Source organism: Sus scrofa, chromosome X (assembly GCF_054392235.1).
Source record: "Sus scrofa isolate SSC_HxYL_T2T_F1_AM1 chromosome X, Sscrofa_HxYL_maternal_Yorkshire_Landrace_v2.0, whole genome shotgun sequence".
Lineage (NCBI taxonomy): Eukaryota > Metazoa > Chordata > Mammalia > Artiodactyla > Suidae > Sus > Sus scrofa.
In genome coordinates, this window is record NC_139401.1 from 133,810,473 (window position 1) to 133,836,447 (window position 25,975).

General features: G+C 38.1%; 1 protein-coding gene across 7 annotated transcripts in view; it reads right to left on the minus strand.

The window, feature by feature from the left end:
• Positions 1-25,975, minus strand: part of GABRA3 (gamma-aminobutyric acid type A receptor subunit alpha3) — a 226,616-nt gene that overhangs the window by 128,422 nt on the left and 72,219 nt on the right. For 4 of the 7 annotated variants that reach the window (XM_085007134.1, XM_021079999.2, XM_085007133.1 and 1 more), the window contains exon 2: positions 23,722-23,887. The exons of the other annotated variants lie outside the window; for them this stretch is intronic. In XM_085007134.1, the coding sequence (XP_084863260.1) occupies positions 23,722-23,861 (140 nt within the window). In that variant the 5' untranslated portion in view covers positions 23,862-23,887. The remainder of the gene's footprint in view (positions 1-23,721; positions 23,888-25,975) is intronic. 7 annotated transcript variants of the gene reach the window in all.

The following is a 25,975-nucleotide window of genomic DNA, read 5'->3' on the forward strand; positions in this document are numbered from 1 at the left end:
GGGAGTTCCCTTGTGGTACTGTGGCCTAAGGATCCATTGCTGTCACTGCAGCAGCTCAAGTCATTGCTGCGACACATATTCAGTCTCTGGCCAGGGGACTTCCATATTCTGTGGATGTGGCCCAAGGGAAAAAATATAACCACTTCTATACTTAATGCTTACTATCTAGAAGCATTCAAAGTTTGTTTCCTCTTCTTTAATATAGTAGCTTGTACACTAAATGCATTATTCAAATGTAAATAATCACAACAAAATATTGTCACCCCCATTAGCCAAAGTCATAAAGAAAGCTTTGACCAAGAGGCGCTGGAACCCAGTGAAGAGTAGAGATGATTGGCTAGTTTAGTGAAGAGTACCAGAAATGATACATATATTCCATTTGGGAGCAGGGATAAAGAAGGAAACTATAGTGCAGGGCTAACAAACAGACATTGATATGCTGAAGCGATAAATACAGACACCCTGTCAGGTCTTGACTCACATTTGGCTCAGTCACCAATATTCTGAATCTACCTTACAAGGGCTGTGGAGAGAGAGGCTGTGGGAGCTCGACTGATTTTGTGAAAACCTCTTTCTCATTTTCCTTTAACTCTCGCTGTGGGGAATCTTGACCCTGGTTAGCCTAATTTGATTTCTGGGAAGTAGGTCTATGAATTGAATGAAAAGCCATTTCTTGGATTACTGGGAAGAGGTAAAAAGGAGAATCCTCACAGAGTCACAGATGAGCTTTAAAATGCTTGTGGAATCTAATACAAAATAATATAAAATAACATCTATAAAACAGAAACAAACTCACAGATTTTGCAATCAAAGGGAAGAGGGAACAACTGGGAGAATGGTATTAACACAAACACACTACTTTATATGGAATAGATAGTTAACTAACAAGGACTTACTGTACAGCACAAGGAGGTCTACTCAGTATTCTGTAATAACTTACATGGGAAAAGAATAGACACATACATATGTATAACTTATTCACTTTGCCTTAAACCTGAAGCTAATGCAACATTATAAATCAACAATATTTCAATAATTTTTAAAAAAGGATTCAGAGATTATCTACTCCAGGTAGATTTATACATGGGAATTCTAAAGCCCCTGAACATAACTGAGTGTTGATGGAAAAGCTAAACTTTGAATCAGAGATCCTGAATATAAGGCCAATACACTCTTCTGCCGTTTTTACTGAAACAAGAACTTATATTACAATGCATGTCCATCCCTTGCAGACTCTGTGTTGATATGTTAGCAGCATCCTTCACTAATAACTTTTTAAAGTCAAAAATCAATGTTTAATATCATTCCAGAACTATTTTCGATAGATTTTTCTATGATTTTGTATTTGATTACTAATAAGATTTTCTTCTGATCTGCACTAAATTACTGTATGGGGAGCTGGAAGTTGATTTAATCTATAACCAAAGTCAGAACTCTCCCTTCTTAAATAACTGAATTTCATCAAGCTAAAGATTCTGTAGTTTGTGGCCATTCAAAATTGGGGGAACAACAAAGAATCATGTTATGTCAGGATTATGGAGGACCTGAGAGATCATATAATTATTTCCTTAATTACAAGAAAAATAAATAAAAGATATCCATATCAGAAAGGGAAGGACACCATTTCTGCTGGCAGAAAATATAATATTATATATAGAAAACCCTGAAGAGGAGTTTCTGTTGTAGAGCAGCAGAAACGAATCCAACTAGGAACCATGAGGTTGTGGGTTCAATCCCTAGCCTCGCTCAGTGGGTTAAGGATCCGGCGTTGCCATGAGCTGTGGTGTAGATTGCAGATGAAGCTCGGATCTGCTGTGGCTGTAGTAGCAACGGCTCTAAGTCGACCCCTAGCCTAAGAAGGTCCATATGCTGCAGGTGCGGCCTTAAAAAGACAAAAAACAAACAGAAAACCCTGAAGACTCCATTAAAATACTGTTAGAACAAATAAATGAGTTCAATAAAGTTTGAGGATACAAAATCAAGATACAGAAATTAGTTGCATTTCTATACACTAACAACAAATTATCTGAAAGAGAAATTAAGAAAGCAATCCCATTCACAATAGCTTTAAGAAAAATAAAATATTTAGGAATAAATTTAACCAAGGAGGCAAAAGACCTATATACTGTAAACCATGACGGAGATTGTAAATACATAAAATGGAATACTACTTAGCTATAAAAAGTACATTATACCATCTGCAGCAATGTAGATGCAAATAGAGACTCTCACACTAAGTCAAGTAAGTCAGAAAGACAAAGACAAATACCATATGATGTCATTTATATGTGGAATCTAAAATATAGCACAAATGAACTTATCTACAAAACAGAAACAGATGCACAGATATAGAGAAAAGACTTGTGGTTGCCAAGGAGTAAGGGGAGGGAGTGGGATGGATTGGGATTTGGGGGTTGATAGATGCAAAATATTACATTTAGAATGTATAAGCAATGAGGTCATACTGTACAGCACAGGGAACTATATCCAATCTCCGGGATAGACCATGATGCAAGATAATATATACATGATTTGGTCACTTTGCTGTATAGCAGAAATTGGCACATTATAAATTAACTATACTTTAATTTTAAAAATGTAATCACACAAAATCTAACATCCATTCATGATAAAAACTCTTACCAAAGTAGGTATAGTGAGAACATATCTTAACATAATAAAAGTCATTTATGACAAACCCACAGCCAATATAATATTCAACAGAGAAAAGCTAAAAGCCTTCCCACTAAAATCTGGAAAAAGACAAGGATGCCCACTCTTACCATTTTTGTTCAACATAGTATTGGAAGACCTAGCCCAAGGGGATTTTAGACCACAAAACCCCCTGAAGAGACAAAGCAATCCTGAGAAAGAATTGGAGGAGAAACAATGTTTGATTCCAAGCTACACTACAAATCTATAGTAATTGAAACAGTATGGTACTAGCATAAAAATAGGCACATAGGTCAGTGAAATGGAATAGAGAGCATATACATAAAATCTCACAAATATAACAGACTAATTTTTGTCACTGGAGCCAAGAACACACAATGGGGAAAGGACAGTCTCTTTAATAAATGGTACTGGGAAAACAGGAAAAGAACGAAACTAAATCCCTACCTCACACCACTCAGAAAAATTAACTTTAAATGTATCAAAGATTTAAATGTAAGACCTGAAAACATAAAACCCTTGAAGAAAACATAGGAGGAAAGATCCTTGACATTGGTCTCAGCAATAATTTCTTGGATAAGTCACCAACAGCACAGGCAACAAAAATTAAAATAAACAATCTGGTCTAAATTAAACTAAAAAGCTTCTCCACAACAAAGGAAATAAGCAGTAAATAGAAAAGAAAAGCCACAGAGTGGGAGAAAATAGTCATAAACCATATATCTGTCTAAGGAGGCATATCCAAAATATATAAAGAACTCATACAACTCAATAGTAAAAAGGAAAATAATCTAATTTAAAATGGGCAAAGGGGAGTTCCCATCTTGGTGCAGTGGAAATGAATCCAACTAGGAACCATGAGGTTGCAGGTTTGATCCCTGGCCCCGCTCAGTGGGTTAAGGATCCGGTGTTGCCGTGAGCTGTGGTGTAGGTCGCAGATGCTAGGATCTGGCGTTGTTGTGGCTGTGGCGTAGGCTGGCAGCTGTAGCTCCAATTGGACCCCTAGACTGGCAACCGCCATTTGCCGTGGGTGCAACCCTAAAAAGACAAATAGACAAAATAAATAAAATAAAATAAAATAAAATAAAATGGACAAAGGACCTGCATAAGCTTTTTTCCAAAGAAGACATACAAATGGCCAACAGGTATGTGAAAAGATAGTCTTGCTAATCATCAGGGAAATGCAAATCAAAACCACAATGTGATATCAACTTACCTGTTAGGAAGGCTGTTCAACAAAAATACAAGAGATAACAAATTTTGGCAAGGATGTGAAGAAAAGGAACCTTTGTGCACTTATGGTGGGCATGTAAATTGGTACAGATATTATGGAGAACACTATTGTGGTTCCTCAAAAAATAAAAATTGTACTACCATATTACCCAGCACTCCCACTTCTGTGTATATATCTGGAGGAATTAAAATCAGTGTTGCAAAGGGATATCTGTACCCCATGTTCACTGCAGCATTATTCACAATAGCCACGATATGGAAGCAACTTAAGTTCCATCAATGGATTAAAGAGGATGTGAGATACACACACACACACAGACACACGCACACCAAAAGATTGTACATGTATAAGAAAGCAATCCCACCATTTGTGACAACATGGATGGACCTTGAAGACATTATCTAATTGAGATAAGTCAGAGAAGGACAAATATTATATGATATCACTTATATGTGGAATCTAAAAAAACTGAACTTGTGAAAACAGATAGTAGAATGGTAGTCACCCAGGGTTAGGGGGGTGAGGAATTGGAGAGAGGTTGTTTAAAAGTACAAACTTAGGAGTTCTCATCATGGCACAGCAGAAACAAATCCAACTAGGAACCATGAGGTTGCGGGTTCGATCTCTGGCCTCACTCAGTGGGTTAAGGATACGGCGTTGCCCTGAGCTGAGGTGTAGGTCACAGACATGGCTTAGATCCTGTGTTGCTGTGGCTGTGGCTGTGGCATAGACCGGCAGCTATAGCTCCAATTAGACCCCTAGCGTGGGAACGTCCATATGCCGTGGGTGCGGCCCTAAAGAGCATAAATAAATAAATAAATAAATAAAGTACAAACTGCAAACTAGTAGATAAATATGTTCTGAAATGTAATATACAACATAACAATTCTAGTCAATGATACTATTTTATAAACTTCAAAGTTACTAAGAGGATAAATTCTGTTTTCAACACAAAAAAGAAATGATTAAAATGCGACATAATAGAGGTGTTAGCTCACTCTACTGTAGTAATCATATTGCAATATATACATATATATATCAAATAATACATTTTACACCTTAAACTTACACAATTTTATGTCAGTTATATTTCAATATTTAAAAAGCAGTATTTTTCAAAATTTCTGTTTAGATCATTCATCCTGCACTGCTCACAAAACTTTCATAACTATTCATGGTTATCAAAAGGAAATTCCTTGGCTTCATATTCACGGCTCTCTGTGAATCTGCAATCTATTGCCAATATAGTTTTACACTTGCAAATTCCACTATTTCTCTTTCTGACCAGAAATCGAAGCCAAATCAGACTATTCACCCTATACTCCCCATGTTTTTATTTTTGAAGTCCAGTCATTCCCATAAGTGGAAAAGTCTAGCTAAAAATTCAGCACTAGAGATGGCCAAGAAACACATGAAAAGATGTTCAACGTCACTCATGATTAGAGAGATGCAAATCAAAACCACTCTGAGGGACCACCTTACACCAGCCAGAATGGCCATCATCCAAAAGTCTACAAACAGTAAGTGCTAGAGAGGGTGTGGAGAAAAAGGAACCCTATTGCACTGTTGGTGGGATTGTAAATTGGTGCAACCACTGTGGAAAACAGAATGGAGAGTCCTCAGAAAAGTAAAAACAGAACTACCATTTGATCCAGCAACCCCACTCCTGGGCATCTATCCAGAGAAAACCACGACTCGCAAAGACACATGTACTCCAATGTTCACTGCAGCACTATTTACAATAGCCAAGACATGGAAACCACCTCAACGTCCATCGACAGAGGAGTGGATCCAGAAGAAGTGGTACATATACACAATGGAATATTACTCAGCCATTAAAAGGAATGAAATGCCAGCATTTTTAGCAACATGGATGGACCTAGAAATTATCATGCTAAGTGAAGTCAGCCATACAATGAGACACCAACATCAAAGGCTTTCACGGACATGTGGACTCTGAACAAAGGACAGACTGAACTTCTTTGCAGATCAGATGCTGACTCACAGACATTGAAAAACTTATGGTTTCCAAAGGAGACAGTTTGGTGGGGTGGGGAGATGTGCTTGGGTTATGGGATGGAAATCCTTTGAAATTGGATTGTTATGATCATTATACAACTACAGATGTGATAAATTCATTTGAGTAATAAAAAAATGGAAAAAAAAAAAAGACTTAAGGCGATACTAATCAAGAGAGCAGTCAATTATATGGACATCCACCAGGGTGACTGATGAGCCCAGGGCATGGAAGAGGCCAGCCTAGGGAAAGGGCCCAGGCTGAGTCAAGATCCTCCAGGCTGCACTTCTGAGCATGTTTTACCTAAAACTAACCTGAGGCCTGGGGCCCAAGCATCCCAGAACCCAAAGCAAACAAGAGCTATAAATCTGTCTTTGGCAGCAGGGTGGAGGTTGAACGAGCTGGCGGAGAAGCACATGTGATCCAAGGGATCTGGCTGCATGAGGAGTCAGCCAGTGTGGGAGTGAGATGGGGCTGGCCCGCAAAATCCTGAACCCTACACCAAAGTAGAGCTCGTCCAAGTGCAGCAGAATCAGGGACATGAGGCCATGGGCCTAGCTCAGTGTCACCAGTCTCTTCCTAAGTGGCTCTGAGCTGCATTGACGTCCAGGCCAGAGACTCAGCCCAGCATGTTGAACTCAGGAGGGGCCGGGGCTCTTCTCCAGCCTTCCCCCTCCTTGTGCAGATTCTGAACGTGCTACTGGAAGGGGAGATGGTCCCTTCCCAAAGCACTCCCGGCGATTTGGAATTGAGTCCTGGACAATAACTTCATTCACTTTCCAAGTTCCCTGCCTGTTCCCGGCCACAGAAGTGGAAGCTGTGTGCCTTCATGGAAAGCCAGTCTCCCTCCCTCTGGACTGGATCTTCTAGGAACTGAGAATCTGGAACCACACAAGCAGGAAGAGGCTGGAGACTGGGGTTCAAACAGACTCACCTGTCACCAAGTCTCACCATCAGAACTGGGCCCGCAGCACTCATGGGAGCAGAGAGAGAAGACAGAGCTGCAGTCTATTCCCAAGGAAAATAAAGTCTGTTTTTTTCCCTCCCTGATTAGCATTTTTATTGCATCCCTCCTATTTGCTCTGCCTGCTCATAATTAAATACTGCCCATGGTGAAAAAAAAAATTCAGCACTAGATATGCCAGTTATATACAGAGAATGGAATGAGAAACATCTGGAATTCAGTAACACATATTCTAGTGTCTTTATTGAAGTGACTTAAAAAAGAATAAATTGATTTTTGGGTAATATACTCAATCCATCTCAAAAAGACAACTGCCCTTTTTCAAATGTCTTCTATAGACTATTAGTGGAACTAAAGACATATTAGCTTGATAGTCACTCAATCACTGTGTTCCACCTATTCACATTATTTCCTGAGTTAAATGTAGACTAAAAACTAAATGTAGTCCTAAAAAAAAAGTCCTCCATACCTTTTTAATAAATGAAAATCACTGCTTCACAGTAACACGCAAGAAAATCTCACTATAATGTTGTGAATGATTGAATAACAATGCACCAGACTTTAGAGATAATTATTTCATGTGAGAACATAAGCAGACACACCCCAACTTAAAATGGGCCGTATTCCCAAAGTTTGCAAAGAATTAAAGGTACATTCTTCCTTCGAAACAATGCCATAAAGAGTAGGTGGATAGTCTTCCAGGTAAGGCTACACAAGTCTTTATTTCTCATAATTTATCTGAATGACTGTAACCATTTTGGCAATGCATGAGCACTATTTCAACAACATTTTTCTTTAAGTGGACTTTTGTAGGCCAGCCTAAAAGCCATTTATAATACTACCTATGTGGAGAAAAGAATTATGACACAAGAGAAGGGGAAACTACAGTATGAGGAATAATGTCTTCCCCACTATTTACTCTCTAACCCATACCCATGGCCATGACCAAAATAATGAGCTGGTCATGAGCTCATATCTCTCAATTGATCCTGGTGGCTGGAATCCTTACAATGGAGAATCCTTATAGTCATCACATTAACCAAGAGATCACACTTAACATAAGTAATACTGAGACAACCTTGCCTCTTGACATGATACAAAAGGAAGTCATAGCATCACCTACCAAATATTCTTGATCATAACTTCAAAAGTCCAGTACTGCCATGTGTTACAAATTCTACATTTATACCTCAAAATGGAAAAGGATATTTTTCATTCCTCTGGATACTATAAGAAAATTACACTTGCTCCATTTTAGCTCAGGCCAGGCAGTCATGTGGCTAAGATATTAAGTATTCAGAGATTGAAGGATTACCATACATAAGTGTTCATGTACACAAAAGAAATGGATATGTGCCTAATTCTTACTTTAAAATGACCAAACACATGAAAAGCAATATATTATAGCAATGAACAACACATATTCTGGAACAGACAGTCTGTATTTCAGTCCTGGCTGTCGCTTTCTAACTGTGTGAGCTTTGACAAGTTACATGACCTCTTCATGTCATCATATTTTATCTGTGAAGCAGGAATAAGAAGAGCACCTAGCTAGCAGGTCTATTATAAGGGTTATATTAATTAGAATAATGCTTAGTACATAGTTATATAAATATAAACTTTAAAGTAACATGATAGAATATGACAACTGTAATTAAGAATAAAGTATTACACTAAGTTTCAAAAAATATAATCAGAGAGCAAAGGAGAGTGTCCAGTTTTAAGCAATGTCTGGAAAACCATATCATGTGAGCAGCATAGCTGAAAGTAATGGGAATTATTCTATAGACAAGAAAGCATGGAGTAGCTCTGAAAGCTGTTATGTGAAAAGGAAGCAAAAATGCTACAGGGGCCTAAAACTGGTAAGCATCAGAGGAAGGTGGACTCCTGTTCAATATAGGAAGCACTTTCCAATCCGTAGAGCTATATGCCTATGATAGCTGTGCAGTTTACCACTGGAGGGATTCAAACTGATAGGTCAATCAAAAGGAATAGTGCAAGTGTGATTCTTGATCAAGGTAGGAGATTAGGACTTATACCTTCTCAAGTCCCATGTCTGGTTCTGAAATTTTAAGATTTGGTGATTTAATGGTAAAAGTATTAATGTATTATTTCCATAATAGAGATTATATATACATTGGACTATGAAATACACATACTTCAAATCACAATTGGCCTGAGACATACCCACTCAATATGTTCCCCACCTGTTCACATTATTTGCTGATTTAAAGTAAAATGAAAACCAAGTCCTTCATGTTTCTCTTAGTAACTTAATATTTACATGTGTGGCCATAGGTGCCAGTTTATTCTGAGATTAAGAAAACTGAGAAAATGTAGACACAAGGATTGACACCTTTAGTACACTGGCATCAAGTCAGGCTATGCAATAGTCCAATCATTTCCTTTTAAATTCACAGTATCTGCTTTTACCAATGCCACCACCATAAAAATCTTAAGGCAACAAAAAGGTGTTTATATGGTGTCATATAAATATAAGGCCTTGTGCCCAGTGTCTTTCATTTCCCCTTTTAGATATATACTCTTCACCCTGTTCTTAGTTTATCCCTTGTGATGTGCCTACACCTAGACCATGCTTTTACAATTAGTCCCCTTGCAAATCTACCCTGCTCAAATGGTCTTAATTGAAAGGCTCCAACTCTTTTCTTTGGGATCTTGACTGATACATATCTCAAATTTCAACAAATTTCAGTCAGACCTGGACAGAAGATCCATTTGGCATTTACTTGCTACTTAGGTTGGTCCATCATAAAATCGCTTATATTCAACCATTTTGACCAGACAAATGGCCCTTTCATAATGGTCCAACTTAACACTATTCACACATACAGTTATCATTTGTTAATGGTCAAAATACTGAATCAGGAAGCAGAAGTATAAGAAATGTATTTATTACATGAAGATGAAATTGTTCCCTGTAGCTTTTCTTTAAGAATATACAACTGGGAATTGGATAGGTGTTCTAGACCTGGCTCTACTATTAATCTGCTTTATGGTCTTAGAAAAATAAATTTCTTTTTCTGGAACTCAATTTCTTCATGCACAAAATGAAGGAATGGATGAGATGCTCTCTATGAGTTTTCCCATGTATACTATTCTAAAATTTCAGAATCCTGTATCCCTAACTATACTGTAAGTTCTTTGAAAACAAGGACTATGTCCCCAAAGTATTATGCAAAGTTTCCTTACATCAAATCATCTGGGGCATTTGATAAAAATGCAAATTTTTAGGCACTATCCCCAGAGTTATTAAACCAAGATCTCCAGGTGTGTTTTAAATGCAGTGGTTCTCAACATTTCATAGGTGTAAGCATTTAAAACATGATTTCAACTAAGTACTGGTCAGCAAACCACTGTTGATTGTTGAAGCTACTTGGTAGTCAACCCAGGTGATTTAATTCAATAAACCACTAAAGTTGGATAAAATAATGCAGCAAATGGATTTTTTCAACACAAAAGAACATAATTAAGAGGGTATGAAAACAAGCAAACAAAAAGAAGCAGCTGTTAAGTATCAGACTTACCAGCATATATCATATATTTTAAAGTTATATTTGTTTATTTCTAGCAAATACAAATACAATGCCAACCTTAATATTCAGAGTCAAACTTTTAGTAGTCTTATCCCTCCAAAGCATGGATTGCATTGGGCTTAGAAGAAAGTAAACCACTTTAAACGTTTTTGATACCCAGGTATTAAATACAAGCACTTGTTTCTGCTTTTTCAAGCAGAATGTCTTAGCCTCCTCTTTAATGTAATTATTAAAAAGCTTGAATGTCTCATTTTCTAAGCAACAACAGGACAAAAGGGCTTCACAGGCCAAGTTTCCAAGGACATGTTAATTCAGTTCTGTAGCCCTATGCTCCAATGATTATTATTGAAAATGCTGATAGAAGATGGAAATACTCAGAGTACATTAAGATAATCAACCCTGCAAACATAATTAGGAACAAATCCTAATGCTTCCAAGAATATGGGCCAATAGCCAAATGTAAAACAACAAAACACTACCACAGAATAAAACACCCTATGTAGCAGTTACCATTGTGGCTCAGCAGGTTAAGAACCTAACATAGAAAGATTAACTTGGAGAGAGGACAAGATGGCGGAGGAGTAGGGAGACACGCTCGCCCTCTCCCACAAACACAACAAAAAAAGCACATCTACAGAATAAATGACTCGCACAGAACAGCAACCAATCGCTGGCAGAGGAACCTAAACTCCAATAACGGCAAGAAGTTCGTGACATTATTGGGCAGAACGGGAGAAAAGAGGAGAGTGAGAGAAGGTGAATCCGAGCGGGACAGGCGCTCCCGAAAGGGAACTGCGGAGGAGAAAGGGATCCCGCACCCTGGAAAATCACCTACCGGGGGAAAGATCAAACGAACCGGAGGAATCTCCAGATGCAGAGAAGAGTGTAGCAGTAAGTTGGAGTACGGAAAAGCCGATCAAGAACCCAACGGACCATCTGAACTACGGGCACAGTCACCAAAAATTGAGATGCCTGGGTGGGGGCTGGGCACCGAATCCTCGGCTCCAGAGGTTAGTCCCTGAGAAAGGGCCAGGGGACGCCTGGCGGGGGGGGGCTGGGCACCGAGACCTCGCCGCCTAAGGTTAGTCCCCGAGAGGGAGCCGGGGGACGCCTGGCGGGGGGGGGCTGGGCACCAAGACCTCGGCTGCGGAGATTAGTCCCCGGGCTAGGGGGGCGGGGCAGAGTGGAAACTGCTTGGGAGGTCTAGAAACCATTTGAGACTGCCTGGGAGACTAGAAAACAAAGCTGTCGCAGAGGAAGGGAGCAATACTCTAGGAGCGGAGAAGTGGAAAGCCACATCAGAGGGAACCTGGGAGAAGAGCCTGGTCTGCGCCCGTGCTGGGGAGGGGAGAGAAGAAGGGGTGGGTCCCCATAGAATACCCCCCACGCCACAGCAAGCTTACAGGCCCGCTAGCTAGCTGAAAGCTGTGCTTCCCAGTGCATCCCCTCCCCCCACCCCCACCACGCCCTCCGCTCTCACGGACCTGGGGCTGCCTGCCATCCAGGAGGGCTGGCCTCAACAATTGCCTGAAGCCTACCACCGCAGGGTCTGTCCCTGCACAGGCCTGCTTGCCCTTTGGAGGGGCTACACTTCCGCAGAGCAGCACCAAACATCACCAGCCCCCGAGAAAAGGCCTGCAGCCCAGAAAAGCTAGAACAAGCTTAGCCAGGCTGTGAATAGATCGGCCTAATTCTCGGACGGTTTTTCTGAGTCGGGTTGCCCCGGGGAGGAGCCTCTTAGGTTTCCAACGGCCCTGCTACCCGCCCAAGCCCCAGGGGATGCTCTAGTGGACCAGCTGCATAGGACTGCCAGCTCCAGGCAGGACCCCCTGCAGCCCAGAAAAGCTGCAACAAGCCTGGCCGAGCCGGGAAAAGATCTCAGACGGTTTTTCTGAGTTGGGCTGCCCTGGGGAGGAGCCTCTTGGGTCTCCAACGGCCCTGCTACCCGCCCAAGCCCCCAGGGGGTGCCCCACTCCCGTGAAATAACTGCTCAGCACCACCAGCCCCCTGGAAGAGCCCCTGCAGCCCAGAAAAGCTGCAACAAGCTCGGCCAGACTGGGAAAAGATCCGCCTACATTCTCAGGCTGTCCTTCTGAGTTGGGCTGCCCTAGGGAAGAGCCTCTTAGGTTCCCAGTGACCCAGATAGCTGCTCCAGCCCCCAGGGGGTGCTGCACTCCTGAGGAACAGCTGCCCAACACCGCCAACCCCCTGCAAGAACCCCACAGCCTAAAAACACCAGAGCAAGCTCTGCATGACCAAGTGAAATCTGCTACCATCGTGGGGTGGACCTCCCAGTCCTGTCTGCCCTCAGGAAATCCTCCTTTGCTTCAAAGAAACACTGTTAGCCCCATCAACACTCCAGAAAAGCCACACTGCCTCAAAAAAGATTGACCAACAACGCCAGCCCTCAGGAAATATTCCACGGCAGTGACAAGGCAAACACTGCCTGATAACGGAGAGTACAACTCCCTCAGGAGAAAGAAAACAACAAGCAAGATGAAGAAGCTGAGAAACCACCCCCAGTCAAACCAACAGGAGAACTCACCTAAAACAGTCAACAATGAAACAGATCTCTGCAGTCAGACAGACCTGGAGTTCAAAAGGGAGACAGTGAAAATACTGAAGGAATTAAGAGAAGATATGAACAGTAATGCAGATACCCTCAGAAAGGAACTAGAAAATATAAGGAGGAGCCAAGAAAAACTAGAACATTCATTTGCAGAGATGCAAACTGAACTAAGGACAGTAAAAACCAGAATGAATAACGCAGAACAACGAATCAGTGATATGGAAGATAGAATAATGGAAAGCACTCAATCCGGTCAACAGACAGAAAACCAAATCAAAAAACTGGAAAGCAATATAAGAGACCTATGGGATAATATAAAGTGGGCCAATCTACGCATAATAGGAATTCCAGAAGGAGTAGAAAAAGATAAGGGAATGGAAAATATATTTGAAGAAATTATCGATGGAAACTTCCCAAATCTAAAGGATACTGGATTCAAGATACAAGAAGCACAGAGGGCCCCAAACAAACTGAACCCAAACAGACCCACACCAAGACACATCATAATAAAAATGGCAAAAGTTAGTGATAAAGAGAGGATCCTAAAGGCAGCAAGAGGAAAACAGAATGTTCCCTACAAGGGAACCCCCATAAGCATATCAGCTGATTTCTCTACAGAAACACTACAGGGCAGGAGGGAATGCCAAGAGATATTTAAAGTGCTCAAAGGAAAAAATATGCAACCTAGAATACTCTATCCAGCAAGAATATCATTTCAAATAGAAGGGGAAATAAAAATTTTTCCCAAAACAAACAAAAATTTAAAGAATACAGCAACACAAAACCCAGGTTAAAGGAAATATTGAAAGGGCTTCTCTAAACCAAAAAGAAAGGAAGGAAAGGAAGAAAAAAGAAAAGGAAAAAAAAAGAAGAAGAAGAGGGAGAACTAGGACTGAGGAAACCGCAATCAGAGAGCAGTCACTCAAATAAGCCAGCATACAGATTTAATCATGAACATGCTTCAAACAAAATAAAATTAAAAAGAAAAACATAAAAAAGAGTCATCAAAACCATAAAATGTGGGCAAGGGATGTTAGGAAGTAAATAACCCTTTTTGTGTGCTTGTATGTCTCTCTTCTTAATTTTAATATAGTAATGAAGTGTTTGATCTTACAGGACCATCAGGCTAAAACACACAATTATGGGAAGGGGTTAGCATACTTAAAAAACAGGGCAACCACAAGCCAAAACCAAATATTGCATTTGCAAAAAATAAAAAAAAAATACGCTCAAGCAGATAATAACAGGAGACCATCCAACCAAAAAAAAAAAAAAAAAAAACAGAAAGGAAGAATGGAGAACCATAGAATCAACTGGAACACGAGGTTCAAATGGCAATAAATAATCATCTATCAATTATCACCTTAAATGTCAATGGACTGAATGCCCCAATCAAAAGACACAGAGTGGCTGAGTGGATAAAAAGGCAAAAACCTTCAATATGCTGCCTACAAGAAACTCACCTTAGGACAAAAGATACATATAGATTGAAAGTGAAAGGGTGGGGAAAAGTATTTCACGCCAATAGACATGACAGAAAAGCAGGAGTCGCAACGCTCATATCAGACAAAATAGACTTTAAAACAAAAGACATAAAGAAAGACAAAGAAGGACACTATTTAATGATTACGGGATCCATCCAAGGAGAGGATGTTACTATCATCAACATATATGCCCCAAACATAGGAGCACCCAGATACATACAACAAATATTAACAGACACAAAGGGAGATATTGATGAGAATACAATCATAGTAGGAGACCTAAATACCCCCCTCACATCAATGGACAGATCCTCTAGACAGAAAACCAATAAAGCAACAGAGATCCTAAAGGAAACAATAGAAAAGTTAGACTTCATTGATATCTTCAGGACACTACATCCAAAAAAATCAGAATACACATTCTTCTCAAATGCACATGGAACATTCTCAAGAATCGACCACATATTGGGACACAAAGCTAACCTCAACTAATTTAGGAGCGTAGAAATTATCTCAAGTATCTTCTCTGACCACAACACCATGAAATTAGAAATCAACCATGGGAAAAGAAATGAGAAAAAACCTACTCCATGGAGACTAAACAACATGCTACTAAAAAACCAATGGGTCAATGAGGAAATCAAGAAGGAAATTAAAAACTACCTTGAAACAAATGATAATGAAGACACAACCTCTCAAAATCTATGGGATGCTGCGAAAGCAGTGCTCAGAGGGAAATTTATAGCAATACAGGCCTTTCTCAAAAAAGAAGAAAGATCCCAAATTGACAACTTAACCCTCAACCTAAACGAATTAGAAAAAGAAGAACAAAAAAGTCCTAAAGTCAGCAGAAGGAAGGAAATTATAACGATCAAAGAAGAAATCAATAAAATAGAGATTCAAAAAACAATAGAGAAAATTAATAAAACCAAGAGCTGGTTCTTTGAAAAAGTGAACAAAATTGATAAACCCCTGGCCAGACTCACTAAAAAGAGGAGAGAAAGAACCCAAATCACCAAAATTATAAATGAAAAAGGAGAAATCACAACAGATACAGCAGAAATACAAAAAACCATAAGAGAATACTATGAACAACTATATGGCAACAAGTTTGACAATCTGGAAGAAATGGACAATTTTCTAGAATCTTACAGCCTGCCAAAACTGAATCAAGCAGAAACAGACCAACTGAACAGACCGATCACTAGAAATGAAATTGAAGAGGTCATAAAATCACTCCCTACAAATAAAAGTCCAGGACCAGATGGCTTCACAGGTGAATTTTATCAAACATATAAAGAGGAATTGGTGCCCATCCTCCTGAAACTCTTTCAAAAGGTTGAAGAAGAAGGAATACTCCCAAAGACATTCTGTGAGGCCACCATCACCCTCATTCCAAAACCAGACAGAGATACCACCAAAAAAGAAAACTATCGCCCAATATCATTGATGAATATAGATGCAAAAATTCTCAACAAAATCTTAGCCAACTGAATCCAACAACATACCAAAAAAATTATACACCATGACCAGGTTGGGTTCATCCCAGGTTCACAAGGATGGTTCAACATATGCAAATCAATCAGCATCATACACCACATTAACCAAAGAAAAGTCAAAAATCATATGATCATCTCAATAGACGCAGAAAAAGCATTTGACAAAGTTCAACATCCATTCATGATCAAGACCCTCGCCAAAGTGGGTATAGAGGGAACATTCCTGAATATCATCAAAGCCATTTATGATAAACCCACAGCAAATATAATCCTCAATGGGGAAAAACTGAAAGCCTTCTCACTCAAATCTGGAACAAGACAGGGATGCCCACTCTCACCACTGCTCTTCAACATCGTTTTGGAAGTCTTAGCCACAGCAATTAGACAAACAAAAGAAATAAAAGGCATCCATATAGGAAGAGAAGAGATCAAACTGTCACTGTATGCAGATGACATGATTTTATACCTAGAAAACCCTAAGGACTCAACCCCAAAATTCCTTGAACTGATTAATAAATTCAGCAAAGTGGCAGGATATAAGATTAACATTCAGAAGTCAGTTGCATTTCTGTATACCAGCAATGAAACATTAGAAAAGGAATACAAAAATACGATACCTTTTAAAATTGTACCACACAAAATCAAATACCTTGGAATACACCTGACCAAAGAGGTAAAGGACCTCTATGCCGAGAACTATAAAACCTTAATCAAAGAAATCAAAGAAGATGTAAAGAAATGGAAAGATATCCCATGTCCCTGGATTGGAAAAATCAATATTGTGAAAATGGCCATACTACCCAAGGCAATCTACAGATTCAATGCAATCCCTATCAAATTACCCATGACATTTTTCACAGAACTAGAACAAACAATCCAAACATTTATATGGAACCACAAAAGACCCAGAATCGCCAAAGCAATCCTGAGAAACAAAAACCAAGCAGGAGGCATAACTCTCCCAGACTTCAAGAAATACTACAAAGCCACAGTCATCAAAACAGTGTGGTACTGGTATCAAAACAGACAGACAGACCAATGGAACAGAATAGAGAATCCGGAAATAAACCCTGACACCTATGGTCAATTAATCTTTGACAAGGGAGGCAAGAACATAAAATGGGAAAAAGAAAGTCTATTCAGCAAGCATTGCTGGGAAACCTGGACAGCTGCATGCAAAGCAATGAAACTAGAACACACCCTCACACCATGCACAAAAATAAACTACAAATGGCTGAAAGACTTAAATATACGACAGGACACCATCAAACTCCTAGAAGAGAACATAGGCAAAACACTCTCTGACATCAACATCATGAATATTTTCTCAGGTCAGTCTCCCAAAGCAATAGAAATTAGAGCAAAAATAAACCCATGGGACCTCATCAAACTGAAAAGCTTTTGCACAGCAAAGGAAACCCAAAAGAAAACAAAAAGACAACTTACAGAATGGGAGAAAATAGTTTCAAATGATGCAACTGACAAGGGCTTAATCTCTAGAATATACAAGCAACTTATACAATTCAACAGCAAAAAAAACAATCAATCAATGGAAAAATGGGCAAAAGACCTGAATAGACATTTCTCCAAAGAAGATATACAGATGGCCAACAAACACATGAAAAAAGGCTCAACATCGCTGATTATAAGAGAAATGCAAATCAAAACTACCATGAGATATCACCTCACACCAGTCAGAATGGCCATCATTAATAAATCAACAAATAACAAGTGCTGGAGGGGCTGTGGAGAAAAGGGAACCCTCCTGCACTGCTGGTGGGAATGTAAACTGGTACAGCCACTATGGAGAACAGTTTGGAGATACCTTAGAAATCTATACATAGAACTTCCATATGACCCTGCAATCCCACTCTTGGGCATCTATCCGGACAAAGCTCTACTTAAAAGAGACACTTGCACCCGCATGTTCATTGCAGCACTATTCACAATAGCCAGGACATGGAAACAACCCAAATGTCCATCCACAGATGATTGGATTCGGAAGAGGTGGTATATATACACAATGGAATACTATTCAGCCATAAAAAAGGATGACATCATGCCATTTGTAGCAACATGGATGGAACTAGAGAATCTCATACTGAGTGAAATGAGCCAGAAAGACAAAGGCAAATACCATATGATATCACTTATAACTGGAATCTAATATCCAGCACAAATGAACATCTCCTCAGAAAAGAAAATCATGGACTTGGAGAAGAGACTTGTGGCTGCCTGATGGGAGGGGGAGGGAGTGGGAGGGATCGGGAGCTTGGGCTTATCAGACACAACGTAGAATAGATTTACAAGGAGATCCCGCTGAATAGCATTGAGAACTATGTCTAGATACTCATGTTGCAACAGAAGAAAGGGTGGGGGAAAAACTGTAATTGCAATGTATACATGTAAGGATAACCTGACCCCCTTGCTGTACAGTGGGAAAATAAAAAAAAATAAAAAGAACCTAACATAGTATCCATGACGATGTGGTTTGATTCCTGGCCTTGCTTATTGGGTTAAGAAGCTGACATAGTATCCATGAGGATGAGGGTTTGATTCCTGGCCTTTCTCAGTGGGTTAAGGATCCAGCATTACTTCAAGCTGTGGCATAGGCCACAGATGTGGCTCGGATCCAGTATGTTGCCTTGGCTGTGGCATAGGCTTCAGTTGCAGCTCTGATTCATCCCCTAGCCAGGGAACTTCCATATGCTGCAGGTGCAGCCATAAAAAAAGAAAAAAGAAAAGAAAATACCCTATATAATACTGAAATATTTATGGGCTAGGGGGTCATTTCTAGTAATAATATTCCCTGAATGAGGCTGAGTTACAGGAACACTAGGAAACAAGGCTGACAATATACATAGAAGCAGAATCATAATAAGCCATATAAATTCATGTTTGAACTTTAATCTAGGGATAATAGAAAGCCATTAAATATCTCTAAACAGGATAGATATGATGCAACATTCATTTTAGAAGAAATACTGGCTGCAAAGTGAAGGTTGGTTTGGATAGGAGGAAGACTTTAGGAAGTATGACCAATTAGAGACTCCTGCAGTAGTCCAAGTGGAAAACAACATTGGATTAAACTAGGACAGTGGCAGGAAAGTTGGAAAATGGTAGGTGAATCCAAGGATATGTGAAGAAGAAGAAATGACAGATCTTAGGGATTGATTCAATCTGCAAAGTGAAGGGTAGAAAACTGACACAAATGATTCCAATTTTCTGGCTTGAGCAATGGGGATGTGTGGTGGTAACACTGACTAAAATGAGGAAAAATGGAAGAGGAACATGTTATGTTTGTTGTTGTTTTAAAGGGGGGAGGGAGATGGAGATGATGAGACTACGTTGGACATGCTTAGTTTAAAGAGTTTATGGAATAGCCAAGTGGATATATTCAATAGTTTGATATAGAAGTCTGACATTCAAGAAGAGTTAGGAATGGTGAATGAGATAAGAGTCATTGGCAAATACATGTAACATACACATTATACCAATAATGTCATGGGGATGGATGAAATCAATCAAGAGTCTATATGATAAAAAGGGAATCCAGAAAAAAAAAGACAAAGAAAAACACTAACACTTGAGCAATAAACAAAAGAAAAGATTACTAAAGAAATTAGAAAAGATATTTATATTACAAAGGCCTTTGATATATCTGTGTAATATTGTAGAAAGCATAGCCATAAAACCAGGCGTAGTATTTACTGTTGGTACTATGTCTAGCTTTCTTTTACTGGCCCAGTGAAACCATCATTTATTTACTTCATAGTATTACCATCAGCTGAAGGGAACCCTCTAATTCTAAAATGCCTGGGAGGGTAGGCCTTCCTCCAATCAGCCCACAGGCAATGACTGCCTGAGATGAAGCTATAAAATTCCAGGCCCCTTGCCTCAAGGTGGGCCAAATCTGTAGTGCCATGGGGTCAAATGGAGACTACACTTCAAGTGAAATCACACATTTGCTTTACTTTTTACCCTTCCTTATCTCACTTTCCTGTACTTCTTACAAGTTTCTCTGAATAAATTATTTGCTTAAGAATCCTTGTCTCAGGCCCTACTTTTAGAGAACCTAATCTAAGAACCAGGGAATTACAGTGTCTGTGAAATCAAAGAAAGAACTATTCCTAATATATATATATATGAAATTTTCCTAATAATATATATATAATTTCCATAATATTACATTACATATAATTTCCATAATATTATATATAATATATACATAATTCCATAATAAAAAGGAATTGAGGGAGGGAAAAGTCAACAATGTGCATGTTGCTGCTACCAAAGAAATTAACATAAGAACAGATAAATGTTCATTTTAGCAGCAGAACCAACATTGGAAATTTTGGTTGCAAAAATTGCCTTACAGTCATGGGGCTGAAAGTCAGACAGCAGCAGTGGAGGAATGAGTGGGAGATGAGTAAGTAGAGACAATAAAGAAAACTGCTCCTTCAAGAAGTATGACTGTCAAGAAGAGGAAGATTTAAGGCACTATCTGGAGGGAAGACTTTTAAATTTAAGATGGGAGGTTTCTGATTCACATTTAAATGCTAATGGGACAGAGCCAATTAAAAAAAGGACAGGTTGAAGATCTAGGATAGAAGAGAGACAATTGAGAGCAAATGGCTGGAGAGAACTGCTTTTAAGACATTATAAAGGAAATTAAAACATGGGCTATAAAGTTGCCCAAAAGGACCTTAGAGATCTCATTCTACCTTGAGAGTCTGAGCTAACGAAGTTTCACCAAATACAATGTAATGTCTAAATATCAGGGACCAGAGTACTTCAATTCACCTGGGAAAAAAATCAAAAAGCTTGGTTGACTCCCTCACATCATATACAAAAATAAACTCGAAAGCAGCTAGGGAAAAGAAATAAGTAACATACAAGGGAACCCCAATAAGGTTATCGGCAGATTTTTCAGCAGAAGCTCTACAGGCCAGAAGGGAGTGGCATGATATACTTAACGTGATGAAAGGAAAAAACCTCCAACCAAGATTACTCTACCCAGCAAGGCTCTCATTCAGATTTGAAGAAGAAAGCAAAGCCTTCACAGATAAGCAAAAGTTGAGAGAATTCAGCAACACTAAGCCAGTCTTACAACAAATACTAAAGGAACTTCTCTAGGCAGAAAAGAAAACACAGCAACAGGAAACAAAAATTCCACAAATGACAAGGCTCACCAGTAAAGGTATATATGCAGTAATGATACGAAATCATCCATACACAATTATACCACCAAAATCAGAAATCATGAGAAGAGGTGGGTACAAATACAGGACACTGGAGATGCACTTGCAATTAAGAGAACAACAACTTAAAACAATCTCATATACATAGAGACTCATATCAAAACTTCAGAATAACTGCAAACCAAAAATCTACAATTGATATGCAAACAAGGAATCTCTGGAGAAAAAATATATCTCATAGTAAATAAGTGCATAATCCACCATGAAGGGGGTCATTTGACATCATTCTTGGAATGCTGAAGTCTTCTTAGGTCTGATTCTGATTTCCTCTCCATCAAAGAATTTATGATAATTATAATTAAATAATGCAACTGTACAATTAAATAATACAGTTCTACAATTTTATTATTAATAACCATTTCTCTCCATGGTACAATGTAAGGTCTATAATGTCTTGTTTATCACATAACCTAGAATGGTGCAATGCCTATATCAAAGAATCAATAAGATATAACAAATTGTGAGAACATATTTATATAGTTACACTGTTTTTTAACCAATTTATGCATTTTATATTTTACTTATTTTCAGAGGGTGTATTATTTTTGTTATTCTTACCAGTTAAGTTATTCTTTTTATTATGCTATATAAAACATTTAATGGTATATAAGGCTTTCTTCTTTATAAATTTTAGTTGCACAATATACACAATTTTAATATAATGCTAATATTTAAAGAAAAATTGAAATGTAATAGATAATACTAAATAGTAAAGGTGAAAGCTATACAAAATAGGATAAAATATAGAATAAATTTCCTATTTGTCTCAGCATATTTTCCATTCCACTTCTCCAGAGGGAGTCACTTAATCTGTTTCTTAAGATCCATGATATAATAACCTGTGTGAATGTAATTGTGTTTAAATATATGTTTTTTATTCTGTAAAAAAAATAAAAATTAAAAATAATTAATTAAGCTAACACAGGGACCAGTACATAAAGACAGAAAATACCTGAGTCCTTGATGCCATAACTGAATTATTGGATCAATTGACCCTAAGGCCTATTCTATCTCTGGACTTGCAGTTATGTAAACCAATAATGTTTAATATTTTCAAAGCCAGTTTGAATAGGGTTTCTGTTAATATCAATATTAAAGAGCCCAAACTTGCTTAGTTAACAAAAAAATAAAAATAAAAAAATAAACTCAAAATTGTCTAAAGAGCTAAATATAATAAATGATAACAAAAAATAATAGAAGAGAACATAGGCAAAATATCCTCTGACATAAATTGTAGAAATATTTTCTTAGGTTAGTCTCCTAAGGCAAAATAAATAAAAGCAAAAATAAACAAATGGGACCTAATCAAACTTTAAAACTACTGCACAGCAAAGGCAACCATCGACAAAATGAAAAGACAACCTACAGAGTGGTAGAAAATATTTGCAAATGATGTAACCAACATGGGTTTAATTTGTGGAATACAAACAGCTCATGCAACTCAATATCCAAAAAAAGCAAAAGAAAACAACCCAATCAAAAAATGATCAGAAGACCTATACAGACATTCTCCCAAAGAAGACATACAGATGGCCAAGAGGCACATGAAAAGATGCTCAACATCGCTGATTATTAGAGAAATGCATATCAAAACTACAAGGAGGTACCACCTCACACCAGTCAGAATGGCCATCACCCAAAAGTCTACAAACAATAAATTCTGGAAAGGGTATAGAGAAAAGGGAACCCTCCTACACTGTTGGTGGGAATGTAAATTGGTGCAGCCACTGTGGAGAATAGGATGGAGGTTCATTAAAAAATTAAAAATAGTTACTATATGATCCAGCAATCCCACTTGTAGGCATATATTTCTGGGAAAAGAGGAAAATTCTAATTGAAAAAGATACATGCACTCCTATGTTCATAGCAGCACTATATACAATAGCCAAGACATGGGAACAACCTAAACGTATATCAACAGACAAATGGATAAAGAAAATGTGGTACATATACACAATGGAACATTACTCAGCCATAAAAAAGAATGAAATAATGTCATTTGCAGCAACATGGATGAACCTAGAGATTATCATACTAAGTGAAGTATGTGAGACATATATATATATATAAAATCTAAAATATGACACAAATTAATCTATATATACAACAGGAACAGACTCACAGAGATAGAAAACAAACTCATAATTAGCAAAGTGGAAAGGAAGGGGGAGGGATAAATTAGGAGTATGAGATTAACAGATGCATACTATTATATATAAAATAGATAATAGATATAAAATAGTTACTGTATATCACAGGAAACAATATTCAATATCTTGTAACAACTTGAAAGTAATCTCAAATATATACATCACTTTGCTGTACACCTGAAAGTAATACAATATTGTAATTGAACTATACTTCAATTTAAAATGAAGCTTTGGTCAAAGGAAATAATTTATCACAGTGTTCTTTTCTTTTTTTTTTTTTTTTTTTTTTTTTTTTTGAGGAGTTAAAGGTACTTACCCGCCAATATCCTGCTTCACAAAATCTCCAGGTTCTTGTCGTCTTGATTCCCCTTGGCCAGTTGTTCCAGGGAGAATATTAATCAGGAAGAGAAGCCCAAGGCTAATTATGCAGAATGGACTCGTTTGTGTGATTATCATCTTCCTGGGTACCAACTTGGAGAGACCTGTGAGTTCCATGTGCAGGGAAAGAGGAAGGGGAAAGGAGTAGAAGACAAAGGGAAGGAGGAAGAAGAGGTAACAACGACAACAAAAAAAAAACCATTTTATTCAACTCTGTTAGAACCATTTAACTTCCCTAGTACACAGTTACTAAATGCTTAACGTGACAGTCTTCCTTCTCCAGTTCATCAATACCACCAAAATTCACTCCTTTTTCTTATTTATACCCATCCAACAGAGGGTATACAGACTCTAAATGAGTAGTCAGAAGTGTTAGGTTACAATTCCATTTCTCCCTCTCTTCCTATGACTAGGTGAATCACAGAATTTCTCTCAGCCTCAGTTACCTCTTATAATCCAAGACCTTAAAATAATCTTTCAGGTCTTCATTTTATTTTCCACCAATCTTGTTTGATATTTTCCTAACACAAACGCCTTTTTCATGTGTAATTGTATAACACTGTAGAAAATTCTAGAATATTAAGACTTAGTCTCCTTACATCATTTTTGGGATTTATTCTCATCTTGATACAGTTAAGTAGTTTTCTGAAATATTAAAGGGCCTGGAGTAGGTGGTCTGTTTCCTCTGAATCAGGTTGAGAAAATGCTGAATGATGAGACATCATGATTCTTGAAAAAGAATGCAATGTTTTCCCATTAGGAAATATTTGAGGGCAAAGTCAGCCCCTTATAGTGGCCACAACACAAGAAGAAATCCAAACCTAGTCTCTTGGTACATAAGTCCCTAAGTGGTCAACAAATTATACTGATGATAGAATCAGGTGATTTAGAGCTGCTTATATGTAAGACATGTTTATTAACTCTAACTGTTGGAAGTTTATCCAGGACATGGGGTTAAGAGATCAGTGTAAAGTGGCACTTGATTGCTATCTCTAAACCTTATGGCTTCTTTGAATCCAAGACACTGACCACCTGAAGGAGATCTAATTCTAACCCAGTACTATATTTGTTTTCAGTCATATATGTGGTTTAACTTTCAAAAGGAATAGAAGGATACCAAACTTTTTTCCCAAGGAAAGTTTATGCAAGAGACTAATATGTTAAAAGATACATGCTGAAGAGCCATTCCGTTCAATGAGAAGATGAAGAACAAAAGTCTTTGTAAATTGATCCTATCCCCAAGAAAGCATCCACTAGCTTCTACATAAGATTGACTCTTGAATCTGGTACAGGCACAGAAAACTTTGATACAAGAGAAGCTGGATCTCTGACGTAAGAAAATGTCCACATTATAGACAGAAATAGTCATAGTATAAGGTTGTATCACATAAACTTGCCAATATATGACAACTTTTGTTTCACAAAACAGCAATTTCCTATGTCCAATCTGATATATATGCTGTGCTATTCATGATTCATGAGCTATACAAGAGTTGGTGGACATTTTAAAGAAATCAGCAGAAAAAGGACAGTTAAGAAAACCATAGCATATGAGTAAGAAAATATGGTGTGTGAGCAGACAACTCTGGGGCATGAGAAACAGCTGTGCTATGGGCAATAACTGTGATATATGCTCAAACATCCCCAGTGCTTTAGCAGACTCTAATGTTGAAAATCACATGACAAAGATTAATGTTTAGATGATCATGATTGATAATTACTCAACAGGAACAAAGAGACTTGGTACAGGATATGAAATATAATTGCAGAAATAATCCATGGAATATAGCACAGAACCATGATGCATGTTCCAAAAACATGAATGTCTAAGTAACAATCCTGGATTTAAGAAACTATGGCCATGGTATATGAGCAAATATGTCCACAGTATGTGTTCAACTATACTATTATAATATATGATTATTGTTTATGTTTCAATGACCATGGTAAACAAGCAGCAAACCTTCACACTTAGCATAGATGTCAATGACACAGAAGCAAATGCCCATGATTTAGAAGGAGGAAAATTATGATGCATAAGAAGACAACAATGTTATATGAATTCATGATTAAGATACATGTTCAAATAATAATTACGCATGAGAAGACATCATTACATATAAAATGGATTGGACATAATTTGTGCCCTCCAACTACCATGACATTTTGTTAGCAAACAACATTATTATAAT